The sequence below is a fragment of the Phaethon lepturus genome, unplaced genomic scaffold (genome assembly GCF_000687285.1).
Source record: "Phaethon lepturus isolate BGI_N335 unplaced genomic scaffold, ASM68728v1 scaffold1806, whole genome shotgun sequence".
Classification (NCBI taxonomy): Eukaryota; Metazoa; Chordata; class Aves; order Phaethontiformes; family Phaethontidae; genus Phaethon; species Phaethon lepturus.
The window spans coordinates 821-16257 of record NW_010543897.1 but is presented as its reverse complement, the minus strand read 5'-3'; the positions used below and the strand labels follow the sequence as shown (position 1 = coordinate 16257).

General features: G+C 36.8%; 1 protein-coding gene across 1 annotated transcript in view; it reads left to right on the top strand.

The window, feature by feature from the left end:
- Window positions 1–10569, top strand: part of SLC25A21 (solute carrier family 25 (mitochondrial oxoadipate carrier), member 21) — a gene marked incomplete at both ends in the record, with an annotated part of 53730 nt that extends 43161 nt beyond the window's left edge. Inside the window, 3 exons of the mRNA XM_010288469.1 lie at window positions 4039–4098; window positions 5374–5481; window positions 10405–10569. Of these exons, the coding sequence (XP_010286771.1) occupies window positions 4039–4098; window positions 5374–5481; window positions 10405–10569 (333 nt within the window). The remainder of the gene's footprint in view (window positions 1–4038; window positions 4099–5373; window positions 5482–10404) is intronic.
- Between the last annotated feature and the right edge of the window lie 4868 nt (window positions 10570–15437).

The window sequence follows — 15437 nt, the reverse complement described above, 5'->3', positions numbered from 1 at the left end:
TGAGACTTGAGAAAGCACAAAAGGTAGAGAAGCAATTTCTAAGTGTCAGCAGCCTTGGTTTGTGTTTGTAATGAACTTTTTTGAAAAAAGTGTTGTAGTGTCTTTTATAGCTCATAAAAGTGTATAGAGAATGGACAAGGGAGATTTTGTACTAAGAAGAAATGTACTTGTGCTACTGGAATATTGCATTTATCTGGTATGGATATTTGCAAATAAATACAAAGCTACTAAAATGAAGTTACTTAGCCCCAGTTATTCAGCAAAGTGTTGAAGATACAGCTTCAGTTTTAGTCAACTGCACTCTTATGTCTGTCTTGCTATTTCTTTTTTCTCTCTCTTTATTTCCCTTCTAAAAAGAAAGCTGGTATTTCTGGAAGACAAAAAGTCAAAGTTTATAACTTTATGTTAGATTGAACTTGGAGGAAAGAAGTGATGATGCCAATACAATGGTTAACAGATGAACTTTTGGGGCAAATTTATATTGTTCATGTGTTCCCAGACATCTTGTTTCAAGCATATATTTTTACCTTAGAGTTATTGAGACATCTGGTAAGTACTTTGGCTATTTTCTGTGTAACTTGAATTAAAGTGTATCTTTGCCAGATGGACAATATCGGTTATTATATACACAAAAGCATGTTTTAGATACATTTATTCTGAGATTTTTTTTGTGCAAAGCTATTAACTTAATACAACTGTAGAGAAAAAGACAAATTACACTGTGTTTTTAAAAACATTTTGGGTGGACAGACATTATACAAATCCATATGATAGTGTTAGATACTTTTTGGCAAAATTGTATGGGTACTAGCCACTCTAGTACACCGAGAAACATTTATATTGAGTTTTATTGCTATTATTTGTTTTGTTTTAAAAATGATATAAAACATAGTTACTGTTAAGTAGTTATTTTGTTTATGACTCTAGGAAGCTATTGATTTTTAAGGTAACATTTTTAAGACCAAAAAATTGCTAGGTAATGTATTTCTGCCTTTATTACAACCATTTTACAGATCTGTAGCACTATGGAAAACATTAAGGAATACCAGAAATTCCATTAAAGGTTAGGAGGGTAACAATGAGTAGAAAGATGCTGGAGAGAGAATAAAGCAAACTTTATCACAATAAGAAATTAATTTAGTTCAGTGCAGTAACTCACCCACCCACAACTGACACTTTCTCAGAGACTTTCTTTTGCCTGTTATCTTCAGTTATCCAAAAAGATAGCCCTACAGCCTAAGTAACACTTCTATCTTTTCTGATTATTGGGCAGGCCAGTACAACAATTTTAAAGATATTTGCAGGATGTTTGCAAGATTACTGTTCAATCTGTACCCTACTTGGAGGGCAGTTAAAATCTGGGCACTGATTCTAGGACCTTTTCTGCGAAATGAGATAATAATCCCTGCTGAGAATAAAAAAAAAGTATCTGTCTACAGGCCAGAGTATCAGTCCCTCAGTTTTCAAAATTCAACATCCCAGTTTTGCATTATGTACACACATTCCCTCTTGGTTTACGTGTGGTGGCATTATTAACGCATTAACACCCAGTTCTCTGATGGTTTTGATGCGATTCTAGTCACTTTTCATTTGAAGCAGGTCTTGACTGAAAAGCGTTACTGACTTTGCCATAGGACAGAGTTCTAAACAAGTTAAAATGACAATGTGGTGCGTATTACTTGTATTCCTGTACACGTGGCTTATGGAAAGGCTGTTTTGTTCTGATCAGTCTGTGGTAACTGAGCCCTGAGGGACTGAGCTTGTCTTCTTTGGCTGAGGCCCAGCACAGGTCACCCAGTCTTTCTGTTTTGTCTGAAAAACTCTATTCCCTTATGTTTCTCACGAGTCCCACGTCTCCGTTGACCTCATTTCCCATTGCCTGCCTCTCATGGTGAAACAGTTTGATAGTCACATGCATGGGCAGGTGCTACGTGAGGGATCACGGCCTCACGTGTGGGAGCGAAATGCACAGACTTTCAGGGGATCCCACCTTCATTTGAATCAGCTTGCTCTAAACTAGTCAAGTGTTAGAGGTCAACTGTCGAAAGTAGCCAGGAAAGTCAGAGGTTCTGGTTGTTTACTTTTGCTATACAGGGATGTGACAGCTCTTGCTCTAGTAGATACCCACCTGCACTGATGCAGCCTTGGTGAAGCCGTGGCAGGTTTTCATTGTTCAGTCCCACAATACTGGACGTGCCATGTAAAAGCCACTTTCCTTTCACACACAAAGTCGTGAATACCTTTTGGACAAATTACAGGACTCGCAAATAGAGAGCTGTAGTTACGGACCTTCTGTTGTTCCATGAATGAAAATTGCATGGAATAATACCTCCAATATCTTTCATTTTACATGGAATTCAGATGTCTACTTTTTATAACCTGCACGATTTTCTGCTGTCCTCTTTCTTCATGCTAGAAGATGGTTTTCACTGCCCTCAGAACTGTCCTATGTGGCATCAACCTGAAGTGCTTTTTCAGTGGCTTCAGCAATATATTTGCTGAATATGAATTTGAAACAAAATGGGGTTTGGGGAGATTTTCTGTACATGGAAGAGCTGGACTAGAAAGGATCTCTTAGGTCAGCAAGTCTAGTCCTCTGCTATTCTATAATCTCCTTCATAAACTTATCAAACTCTCACAAGTAATTAACATTTTTTCCCCCTTTATTCTTATTGGAAGACTGTTTCAGGACCCCACTCTTTTGGTTGTGAGGAAGCTTCGTCAGATTTCAAGCCACATTCTATTTATGAGTAGTTTTTATTTTTATACCCAATTACTTTATGTTACATATCTTTATTTTCCTTGTTTTTCATTCTCTTGCAGCCTCTTGCAGCAGCTAGACTAAACAAGGCAAACATTTCTTTCCCTCCAGTCTTCATTCTTAAAAAAATCTTTAAGTTCTCCTTCTGGTCCCAGTAACCCTGGTCTGAATATGCTGTAGTCTGAGTTCGTCTTTTTTGAACAAGGGCAGCCAGGATTGTGTGCTATATTTCAGAGGGCATCTTACCAATAATTTATAAAATGTAACAAATACCCTTTCTTTAGAGTATACCTTGATTGATGCATCTTAGACTTTGTGTCCACAGACAAGGAAACAGGCAGTGAAAGTTTGTCTGCATATGTCAATGGGAAACTTCTTAACTGGCTTCAGTGCGGTCAGGGTTATTCTCCACACTGTTCTTGGAAGAACAAAGCTGTTGATTTATTCCACTTTGATTTTTAGAAGATTTCACAAAAAGTATTCTGAAAATTAATGGATTTGGGTGGCAAGAATTGTTAGGTTGCAAAGTGAATCATTTACAGATGGTTGCCCTTCTCCATGTTGGTGCAGGTGAAACTGAGCTTCTTATTTCTTTCTTGAAGTTCAAAAACAAAAGATTAAAGCTTTCAAAACTCATCCTCTAAGGAACTGCAAATTCTCAGAACTTCTGAGCACCACTGACCGAAAGCAGACAATTGGGTGAAAGATTTATTTGTAAAGAGCAAAAACTAAAAGAAATGTGTCTCTTGAAATTATAAAAAATTATTTTAAAAAAATTATAAAAATCTACAGACTTTCCATCTTCAAAATCTGCAATTACATCTCTCTAATGAGGAGTAGATTAATATCTGAGAAATGTGAAAGTTATTGCAGTGTATTAAAGACGTGAAGGTGATTTCTTGGCAGAAATTAGCATCTGCTACTACATTTACACCAGTATATGAAAGATAGGTGCTAGAAGAAAAGTGTATAAATTAAAAACACAAACTATGTGTTGTAAGCGAACTCTTACATAAAACATTACTTTAATTGCATTTACGCTGCTATTATGCACGATACACTAATAAAATTAGTTCTGAAGCCTAATTGTCTACTATTGCGCATCTAACTGCTACAGAGAGTGTGAAACAAAAGTGGCTTATGTTTATTTTGCAGAACTGCACACGGCTACTCAGGATATGAGGTAGTGAAGCTCCACTGTACTTTGGTTTTACTCATTTGCATAAGTAACTCATAAGTTTTTTTCAACACCATTTCAGTCTAACTTTTATTTACAGTTTTTCACCTTTGAACAATACAAGAAGCTACTAGGATATGCATCATTACCACCAGGACTGGTATGTATGGATACAGGACTTCATGTTCTAATTTAATATGTGTATACTGAACAGTCCCATCCATTTCACTCCATAGAAGGAGCCCAAAATTAAAGGGGCCAGTTCAACAAACCATTTTGCAGAACAGACTTGTCCCTGGAAAACATTGATAAGAGAATTTATCAAAATGGTGCCTCAACAGGCCTCCTCGTATCAAGAAAACGTTTATTGTTAAAAGAGAAATGCATACTTAGCAACATCTTCCCGCTGAATTCAGTCTCATGGTTGATGATGAAAGGGATAGGCTATGTTCCCATCTCATGTTGAAAAAATAGGTTTGTTGGTAACACAGTGTTCTCCAAAGGCAGTTAACTTACCATTCTTCTCTTTCTTGAGCTCTCCAAGAGTCCCTGCTCAAATCCCTCTTTATTGAATAAGTTATTTTTCTCACTATTGTTTTTTCCTTACCATTGGTTTCCTTGAATTTCAGCAAATGTACTCAGTACATTGTATTTCGGCCCTTGGATTCTTTTCAGCCCCTAGAAAATTTGGAGATATTAAATGGAGGCAATAAATGTGTAAAATTATCACAAAAATTAACCCCTCTGAATTTTCTCAGTTGACCTAAATATTTCAGTATTATTTTCCTGTTACAAATGAATTAAGGTATTTTTAAATGCTGTGTCATGATGGAAAGCAAAGCTTCTAAGTAAATGGAGTTAATTCATTCATGCAAAGGATGCTGACATTTCCATGTGTGCTACTCATTTCTCTATAAACCTTTTCAGGATTGATATTTTCATAGGAAGACTTTTCTTCTACTTATGCAATTTGCTTAAGTACTGCACTATTTGAATTTCTTACATTTATTTTTTTAAGTTAATATGTTAGTGTTGTATGCTTAATGCTCAGTGCAGAGTTTTTATTTTTTCCAGTGCTGCATAACTGCATTTGTGTTTGTGGTTTTATTCAGACTCCACCCAAAGATAACATGAGGGCATTGTTTTTCCATGTTTTTGTAATAAATTGGTACCACAATTTTTCTTCCAGCTGAAAAGATAATTCATTGACAGTGCTATGACATTTTATTTTGTATTTTTTGGAATGTGGTTTATGGCTATTCTCGTATTGTCTTCATGAACTGTCAGCATCTAATCAAGGACTAAAGTTGTTTAATAATAGAGTACTGCTGCATTCCTGTAATCTCACAGTTTGCATTGTATTATTCAGTTTCATAATCTGATGTATGGGAAATTTTACTCCTTAATTTTTTAACTTTACTTTTAACTTTCCTAGGCATTTGCCATTGCTGGCTTGGGATCTGGCTTGACAGAGGCAGTTGTGGTTAACCCTTTTGAAGTAGTAAAGGTTACCTTACAGACAAATCGGAATGCCTTCACAGAGGTATGAGAATTGCTCCGTTCTTCTTTTTCTACTTTATTAGGCATAACGCGCTTCAAAGTTCATATTGAAAGCAGAATGTCTATAATGTATTGGGTTGATGCAAATGACTTTCCCACAGAAATGAAAAAAGCTAGAGGAGAGACTCAGTAGACAACGCCTTCAGATATTGAGAGGTGCATACAGTATTGTCAGCAGTGTCAGCATCTCCACCGTAAATGTTCTGTGCCCAAAGCGCACGTTCATCCCTCCAGAGTAATCAGCAGCCCAGGACTGTGAGGAATTGTAATCCAGAAGTAGGAACCTGAGCCCCAGCAGGCTCCAGACTTCAGGTGAGCCCTGAAGGTTAGTGTAAAACACCACGGCCCCACGCCCTAGTCAGGGTCCAGCTGGTGTGTGTTATGTTAAAAATGTAGCTGGTAGATTTCAGAGTCCTGATGAAATAATTTACATGATAGGTCTTCACATTTATGAGCACAAACCGGTAAACAGTTATACAATAAAGCACACCGATAATTTAAATTCCTGTTTCACGTCCAGGGTTTTATTATTCAAATATTGTTTCATTCAAAGAAGTCAGTGTGCAAAAACTGACTTTGTCCACGGTTCTGAGTACTGCTGAAAGGGGAAGAAGATTAAACTGGAAAACAGTGATTCACCAAAATCAAGTGTTCCCAGGAATGCACCAGCTTCAATTAATTTTAGCGTAGAAAATGTTCCAGGCTAAAGTGAGGGAAGGCAGTCGCACAGTTTCTTCTTTCTTTTCTCAGTGAATACAACTAACAATTGTCAAATCAGCTCTTTCAAAATCTTTTGAGAAATTAGCTGTACCGTGGCAGGAGTGCCAAATCACATAAGCATGGCATGAAAAGTTGGCTGAATCCCTGGTGAGGCATGATTTTTGCGCATTCTACTATTAAGTTTTGACTGAGTTAATACTTGCATGCCTTGTAGCACTCACCTGCACACCTTTTGGGGGGGTGCACAGTAAAGATATTTATCACCTGGCCATTTAAATAAGCTGTTTGGGCCAAGATCCTGAGGTATACCCTGGCAAAATACTTCCGCTGATTTCCAAATATCATAGACTAGATGATACCTACTCCATAACTTACCCAGAGAAACATTCTCTTTCAGAATAAATCTTAAAACATTTGGTAAATTTCTGTGCGACTCAATGGATGCGAAAGAGATGTTTGGTTGCTCCAAGTCTCCATCCTGGACATTTTTTAACCATGGGCAGCCTAGCCACTGAAACAGAGAGCTAATACGGTACAGGAGTAAAAAGGTTAGCACCCTGAAAGGAGAGAGACTGAAAGTGGGAGAAAACAATGTGTGAGAGGATCTCTCTCTCAGGAAGGTGATATGAAAAAATTATGGACTACTACTGCTCCAACAGTGGTAAACTAAGGAGATATGCTGGACCTTTCTGCCTCACAGTTGTGAAGATACAATTAACCTATCGTAATAAAACCTGTGGTTCTGAGTATAACTACACCAGTATTATATTTTGAGCAAACTAGTTCCTGTAAAGTTGCAAGAGACCAATATATCCTTTTGTTTCATACGTTTTAATTTTTTTCTCTATTGCAAACTTTATAGCAAAGTCTGGGGTGTTTTAGTTAATTTTATGCAATTACTTACTTTAATTACAACATTCCTTCCTTGGTGACCTTCAGGAAAACCTCCAATAATCACAGTGTAACTGTTCAAAAGCTTTCTGAGTTGTTTTGTTTTAGGTGAATATTCTTTGAATTTAATTTACATGCAAATTTTCACAAAATCCAAACAATAGTATATTATCATACAAATAAAATTGTAAAAGAATGCTATTGGGGCTCTACTAGGAACCTAGTTTACACTTCAAATATAAATAAAAGTGTCTATTGGCCTTAATGAAAAAAAATCCAAGGGACTGAAATTCTTAAGTCACAAAGATAGTTAAATCACAGACATATCAATTTTTAATATACCTTTAAAAAAAACTGTTAGAATTTCACATTTTGCTGTAAATCAGGAAAACTCCAGTGAATTCATTACCATGATCTCAATTTCTCATTAACAATATGTTAAAGAAGATTCCACTCGAAAGCATGTAAACTCAAGCCTATTGGGAGAAGCATGTGTATGTTATATTATACAGCGGAAGGCAATGGTACACTCATTTCATTACCATGCACTGTTTTTCTAAAAGGTTTAAGTAAAGTATGTACCTATCCCATTGTGTAGCTTTCATACTATATGATGAAACCTAATGCAGTTCACATATTTCTTTGACTATTGTATTGAAATAATAAATATATCTTGTTTAAAAGGAACAAGGAAGCGCATGAACACATACACCCACACCCAGGCTCCTGCACACCCCCAAAGCAAATATTGACACACTACGGTGACAGCTGAACTATTCTGTGGTATCAGATCATCTTTCTAGGGCTGATAGGTTTAAAGAGGAAGGCCACTATAAATCACGTATCAGCACTTTTGTAATGTGGATTGCTACAGGTAAAAATAACGGTAACTTTTTGTTAAGGTAAATTGGTAGAAAGCCTAACAACTTGTTGTTTAGTTTTCTTTTTTTTTTTTTTCCCCCTGTAGCCATGGATAACTCACTGACTCTAGAAACTTGGTGTGGTAATAAAAATCTTCTCACCTGACTTAAGAGTTTTGATTAATTAAACAAATACAAGTTTCTGCTTTATGATGAGAAGAATCTGACTCCAGATTCCACTGACTAGATCTCTATTAAGTACAAGTCAATAGTTGTGTGAAGTGAATTAAACTCCAGATGTTTATACAATAAATCCCTCCATTTGAATTAGTCATCCTAAGGCTCTTCCATCATCAATGATGAAACACAGAACTTCTATGGCTTGATCAACTGACATTTTAGATGAGGACTTTGGGTGAAGTGCTGTCTAGGAAAGCCGTCTTTACGGCTAAAGGACTGAAAAGAGAGTCTTTTTGAGTAGCTTAGATGTAGATGTAAACATTGCAGGTATCTACATTTGGACTGATGAATCCCAACTCAGGTGTTCAGCAAGTGATAGGCTTCCCCTCTCAGTCATTGGTAAATCCATATTCAAGATAAGACCAGGGGATACCTTACTACTGAAAGTTGTATTCAGCTGTATTCAGCTTCAATCACTTTATTCAGAACCACTGGTTATTTTTTAAAGATCTAACCCTCATTTTTTGTGCATAAGAATGGATGTTACTGCTAGTATCTGGACCAGATTCCATGTTGGGTATCTACGTTTTAGAATAGACTCTGATTTGAATCCCTGGGCGTAGTTAGCAAAGTAAACTATAGTAAAGTGTATGCAGAAGATTAACAGGATAATATTAGTTACCAAATACGAAAAAACAGAATGAAACTTAGTATTAAAGACTAAACTTGTCAGTCACCTAAATAAGCAGTCACATGTTGTGTCAGATATAATAGGCATCATTTGGCTGATGCTGTTGATCTACCACAGTGATATTTTGAAATGGAAAGCTATTAAACAAATAAGTGTATTGAAATTAGCAGTGTTCACAGTGTTGTAGTCAAAATTCATCTATATTTTCATGTTTGAGCTTCCTAGTGGAAATCATGTTTTGCCTTTCTAATTAAGTATTTGGTTACCCAGAACTGGCTTTATGCTTTGGAGAAAGCCAAACTGAAGTCAGTAACTTTTTGAAAGGAGCTTTTCTATAATACTGCTAAAAAGAAATCTAAAATGTTCAGAAGGGGAACACCTGATTTTGAGTATGACGGTATACTGTAAAATAGATCAAATATGTATGCAGTCAGGCACATCCTGTCTGAGGAATTGATCATTACATAAGTGGATTCTGAGGAATTTTCTTCCGTTCTGCCTTTTGTTAAATGGAAGTTGACTAACTGATATGATTTCTGTCTTTTGGGCATTATTTTCAAAACAGGATTTCTAAAGTCAATTTCCTAAATCTGTACCCTGGACTTTAAACGAGTGTTCTAATTTGCAAAATCTAACTACACTCTTTAAGTCAAATAATTCATTAGGAGGGCAAAACAGGATTTCCAGTTGGATGTTTAAGAAAACAAGCAAACAAAAAAACCCTTCTTTTCAAGATTTTCAACACTAGGAGAAAGTTTCACATGTGATCTGGTTTTAAAAAGTGCTGTGTACCCAATAACTCCTTCAAAAGTCAGTGTCTTAAAGCGATGGTTTGCATTCTTAACAGTACGAAGAGTCTCAGAGGATCCAGAAGGGTTCCTAGACAATATATATGACTTTTTTTAACCTTTCGACCCTATTCCTGACATTGAATCTGGAAACTGCCAAACTGATCTTCACCACAAATATTTATAGCCTCACTTGCCACTCTAATTTGTGGCTCACAAGGACTTGCTTCCCTAGCCATAATGGCTCAAAAATCTCCTGTTCCAATTCTGTCTCTCTTATCGCTCCCTCACGATGCATGTTCCTGTGCCATTGGTTTTACTAGAGAAGCTGTTTTTATCTTTTATTGTCCAGAATAGTTGTTATGTACTCTAGTTGTGTAAGGGTTTCATCTGTTGTAATCTTAACATCAATGATAAAAAGAAACTATTCCCATATTCACACATTCAAAGCAACATGCTGCTCTATAAAATCTATTTTTTATTATTATTATTATTTTAAGACTTTTTCCTTTGCTTTAGGGTTCCTTAGTTTTTACGGTACTCAAGTCATGCTTTTGTCTTTTTTCTGCAATCAGAAAAATTAGGAGTCTTTTTTTTTAATGAAAGTTGTGATTTTTACATGATCACAGGAGAGGGAAAATAACAAATATGGTGAGACAAGATAAAATTACAAGAATTGGCAACACTGTGTTTGTCAACAGGATTGAAATGACGCTATGGTTATTGTTTTCTTTTTGTAAAGATGATCTCTTCCTTCTTTTGCTTCACTTGTGTAGCAACCATCTAGCTTTGTTCAAGCTCGGCAGATCATTAAAACGGATGGTCTGGGCTTCCAAGGACTCAACAAAGGTCTTACTGCAACACTGGGCCGTCACGGAGTTTTTAACATGGTTTACTTTGGATTCTACTTCAATGTCAAAAACATTCTTCCAGTCAATACAGTAAGTTCTTCATACAATGCAATAGACAAACAGACAAGAGGTTTGGCAATTTAATTAATACTGTATTTTTCTGTGCAAAGCTGTAGTACTTAGTAATAAATAGTGACTAACCTAGCTCTCTGTTTTGCAGATATATGTAGAATTTTAATGCAAGCAAACCAAGGATTTGTACTTCTCACCTTTTAAGCAAATCTGAGTATAAATAAAGTAGTCATGTTTGAACTCTCATTTTTATGAATTTCCCTTTATACCAAGGTAGCAATGTAAAAACTCACAAATCAGGATAAAGGTATGTTATGCTTATGTTAGGTACATATGCACTTTTTTGTGGTAAACTGGCTTAGAAAAGAAAAATCAGTTTCTAGAACTTCTTTCAATATTCACAAAGCAAGGAGCCAAGCTTGAGGAGACGGCAGAGCTGCAGTGCAGAGAGTATTCTGGCCAGGTACTGGGCCTATTTACTCAAAAGAGAGTTCGACCTAGTGTTGAAGGAAGGCAGGGCAGGTTTATCCATATGGGAGGGAGCCAGCCCAAAACAGGACTTAGAGGGTCATGGACAGGGGCTTATGTAGTTTAAGTTTAAAAAAAAAAATTTTTATAGCTGTAATTTCACTTGAAGCTATTTTATTTGCTAGTCCTTTACATAACATATATATATATTCCTTTACACAACAAAGGAAACATTTCCCTTTACAACAAAAGGAAATTTTACTAATGAAGACGTGGTAATATTGGCACCTTTCTAAATGACTGTGTGAGGAACAGCTAATGGTTTATTAATGAGTCCAGTACGTTACTCACTGAACTGTTTTTTCATTAATGTGATTTTTAGATGATGACAGTTAAACAGTCACAGGTGTAATACGTAGTGATACTCATTTAAGAAGCTGCAATTTACATCAAAAGGGATCAATTTCTACTCCCAGGTGAAGTAACACCTCTTTTTTTCCTGCACTTCTGAGTAGCCTGGTATTTTTGTTGGCAACATTGTGTAAATGGAGAAAAGCTCCACTTCTTATTTGCAGATCATTACAGTAAATTGAATTGTTCAAGAGCAGCTAACCCACAAGTTTCTACAAGTTTGTTTTAGGGTATTTAAGCATATTTTACAATGTGCTTCAATCACACATTCTAAAAATTCAAGGCAGAAGCATAGCTGGATACTAAGATCTGAGTAAACACATTTATGTTCATCAAAAGATGAAAAAATTATAATTACTATGCAGAACATTCAGAATCATGTGCAGATAAGGACAAAGAGCCTTGCGTGCAACGTCTGTGGAAATCCTGAAGTGTTCTTGCATAGCAATTGAAGAATAGTAATAGTATTTGGCATAAGCATGCTTTCCCAGCCTTTCAGATTTAAAAAAAAAGGGAAAAAATGTTACATGATTAAAAAGATTCAAGCCTTTATGATCTGAGAGAAATTAGCACTTTACACAGATTTTGTGTGATACAGAGAATTGTTAACATCTACAACATAGATTTAAATACATCTAGGCAACAAAAGAGAAATTACTTCAGTGGTGTCAGCCAGTGGCCTAGCTGTCCTGTACATACTATCGAAAGAAAAGACAATTTAATCAATATAGAATTCGACTGCATTAACTGCAAGTAAGTGGAGAGGTTTGCCTTGTGCTCGACCCGTGCAAAGTGGCTCGCACGGTGGCTTGCACAGTGGCTACGTCTCTGCTAGTAAATTGAGCAGCATCACTGAAACTCAGTCATCTGCGCTGTTAAGTGTTCCCTGGCACAGCTTTGGCCCGGGCCAGCCAACACTCTTCCTGGGTATGGCTTAGGAGCTTGCGCAGACGAGGAGCCGTTCCTAATAGGCAGGTTTCATGCAGCCAGTCGGTTTTGAATGGTAATAGCGTTTAACAGCGCTAATAAAGTTAACAGGACACTCTAGGCCAGCTGGCATCAGCGCCATAGACAGTTCTGTGCGTACAGATAGAGTCAATAACTCTGATCAACTCCCATTAAAATCAATGCAAATCTTAGCCGGAATTTAACAGGGTACAGATCAGACCTCATCTGGCTTGTGCTAGACAACCGTATGTCTCGGGCATTTACATGCATTGAGCTTCACTTCAGCGACTGGAAAATAGAAGTATTCGACAATACTTTGTGGTATTTAACTGAAGGATTTTCTGTAAGTGGGCAGGTAGTGGAGGCTAAGAGTTATCAAACCTGTACAAAGAATTTGATAGAAGCTGTTTTTCAGTTAGCCTGAGAAATATTAGACAGTTGTAACTTTTCAAGATTTCTCACTTACTTGATTTCATTACAAAACTCAATTTGTTCACTTTGTACATTTTGCCAGAAAAGAAAATCTTAAAGGCAGTCTTGTGATATTGACAAACATATAAAAATTGTGAAATAAGAATACTACACTTTTGAAATCATTTTGGTTCTTGACTGTGTATCTGCTGTTCACCATCTGTAACGTAAGTGGAAAAATGTATGGAAATGTCCATATGAGCCTTTTAGCTGTCAACAGTGCTAAACTGTGCATTAAATTTGCATCCCAATTAAGGATGTTTGCAGCTTATTTTGCCAAAAACAATAAACCTTTTATGTTGAGTGGTCAAATGATATAAATGACATGGGTGGGTTGTAAATGTTCGTCATGAATAATTTTTCATATGTTCAGTCTATTCTGGTAAACAGACCATTTAAAGCCAACCTCATGCTCTGTTTACTGAAAATGGAACAAGCCAGACTTGTTGCAGTTGCCACTAATGTATCAACCATAGAGCATTAACTGCTATGCATCTGCACTAGCAATCAAATTAGTCTGCAAATTTATATCGTCTCAGTTTTATGGCACCTGCTTTTATAGCACATTTCATAGGCTTCCAGCAGCTCTCACTTTTCAATTTTTTATCATAGTTAGGTTTGACGGTAAATGTTAGTTTCTTTAAAACCTTTGCTCACTACCACCTCCAAGTGGCTGTCATATTTCTTAACAATATGAAATTTCCTTGCTTTCTGTTAAAAACCCCCTTTGAAACATGGCCAACTGCAAAATTTATTTCAAGTCAGGCACTGCCTGCCCCAGCTGCCACAGATGTGCCTGTTGTTAGAAGGGCTGCTGCATCAAACAGTGGGAGCTGAGCGGTGTCTTGTTTTGGCTGTGGAAACTACAGCCTGTGTCGTTTAAAGACTCCAGCCTAAGCCATCATCACAAAAAGATGCTGTATCAGAGGAGGAGACTCTGTTGTTGCCTCAACTGCTCCTGTACTGCGGTGTTCCTGGAGGCAAGGCAGATATGAATTTTCAGGAGAGGAATCTTTGGTCAAAATAAAAATGTGAAAAATTAAAAACAAGTTTGGTCTGTTTTCCTATGGAAATTAGGATAATGCTGAAACTGATAACCAGGTTCGACCATAGCTGACAGAGAGGCAGACTTAAAATAGATAAGTTCTTACAAGACATACAAATAATCATTTAAAAGGAAGAGAGATCCTACAGGTGCATCATATGAGCACCCCAGGTGAGGAAAATTTTCAGTGGGAACTTATGCCTTATTAAACACTGAATTCCATGGGAAAAATCCCATGTAAGCCTTAGTCTGAGCTTGCACCTTGGCATCAGTATCAGTCAGTCACAAGAACCCATAGGACATCAAACTTCTTTAGTTCTGCTATTCATGGGGCTACTCTCTTTTTCCTGGTTCATAAATTACTGTATAACTGAGGCTGAAGATGGATAGTGCAGACAAAGGTACTGGACACAGGGGTAAGCAATAAGATATTCTTTTCTGGGTGCCCTTTTCTGCATAGTTGGTGTCTAAAGGATGTCATGAAAAGGTGACCTGCTTGTAACCCCAGCACTTTATGAACAGTCTGATCATCTGTGTAGACCAACTCTATGTGAAAGAGCTGAGTCTCCAGAATGATGTACATTTCGTATTCAGTGACCACATTTTTTGCTGTCTCCTGTTTTTTTATTTACATCAAAAGTTCTTTGGTGCAGATATTTGTTTTAGGACTAAATGAAATGAAGTCCTAGCCTTGCCCCACAGGTCCTAAAGATGATAGCAAAAGAGTAAATAATAGATAATAACGCTACTTTATAGATCTGGAGTAAGATTAATAATTTTATTAGGAAATTGTATCGTGAGAAAAGCAGATCACCGAGAGGATTGTAGGCTGTTTGAAAATGTATACTCTTGTACAGCGGACAGCCATCTCATTCTGGAGACTAGCCAGGACATTCATCCTACTGGCTGTCATTCATCTTATTATGCTGTCAGACATCTGACAGGTGGGTTTTAAAAACATAAATAAATGTCTGCTGCAATGAGATTGCACTCAAGGAGGAATCCGAGATAACACCAGTGTGAAAAAGCACATTCGTTTCAAAGTGCAGCTGTGACTGTGCATTTTAAGAATGTCTTTCCTGGTCATCAATATGTTTATGGTAGTTATAATTTCAGCATTTCCTAGGCATCTTGATGGAGATCAGACCATCACCGTACTAATCAGACAGCAAGTTATACAGTTTACAGTTTTTTTATATAGTAAACTCCTTATTGGAGTTTACTATATAAATGCATGAGATGGACAGAAGTTCAGCGTCAATAAAACTGTGAAGCTGTTGCTTAAGCTGTGGACAAATCTTGATTAAATCACAAACAAAAATTGTGAATATTCTTTAAAAGAATCAAAACATGATGTTATCACAACAGTGATGAGACTCACTTTCATCTTTTAATTTTTACCCTTTCTGCAGCCTTGCAGTGAGTCTACATCATTTTCTCTTCCCTACTGCTGATTTCTGCCGGGCACTTACATGCCTCCAAACCATTTGATCACATCTATCCCAGCCTCTCCCTCACTAAGGATAGGATTTCACAGCCTTTC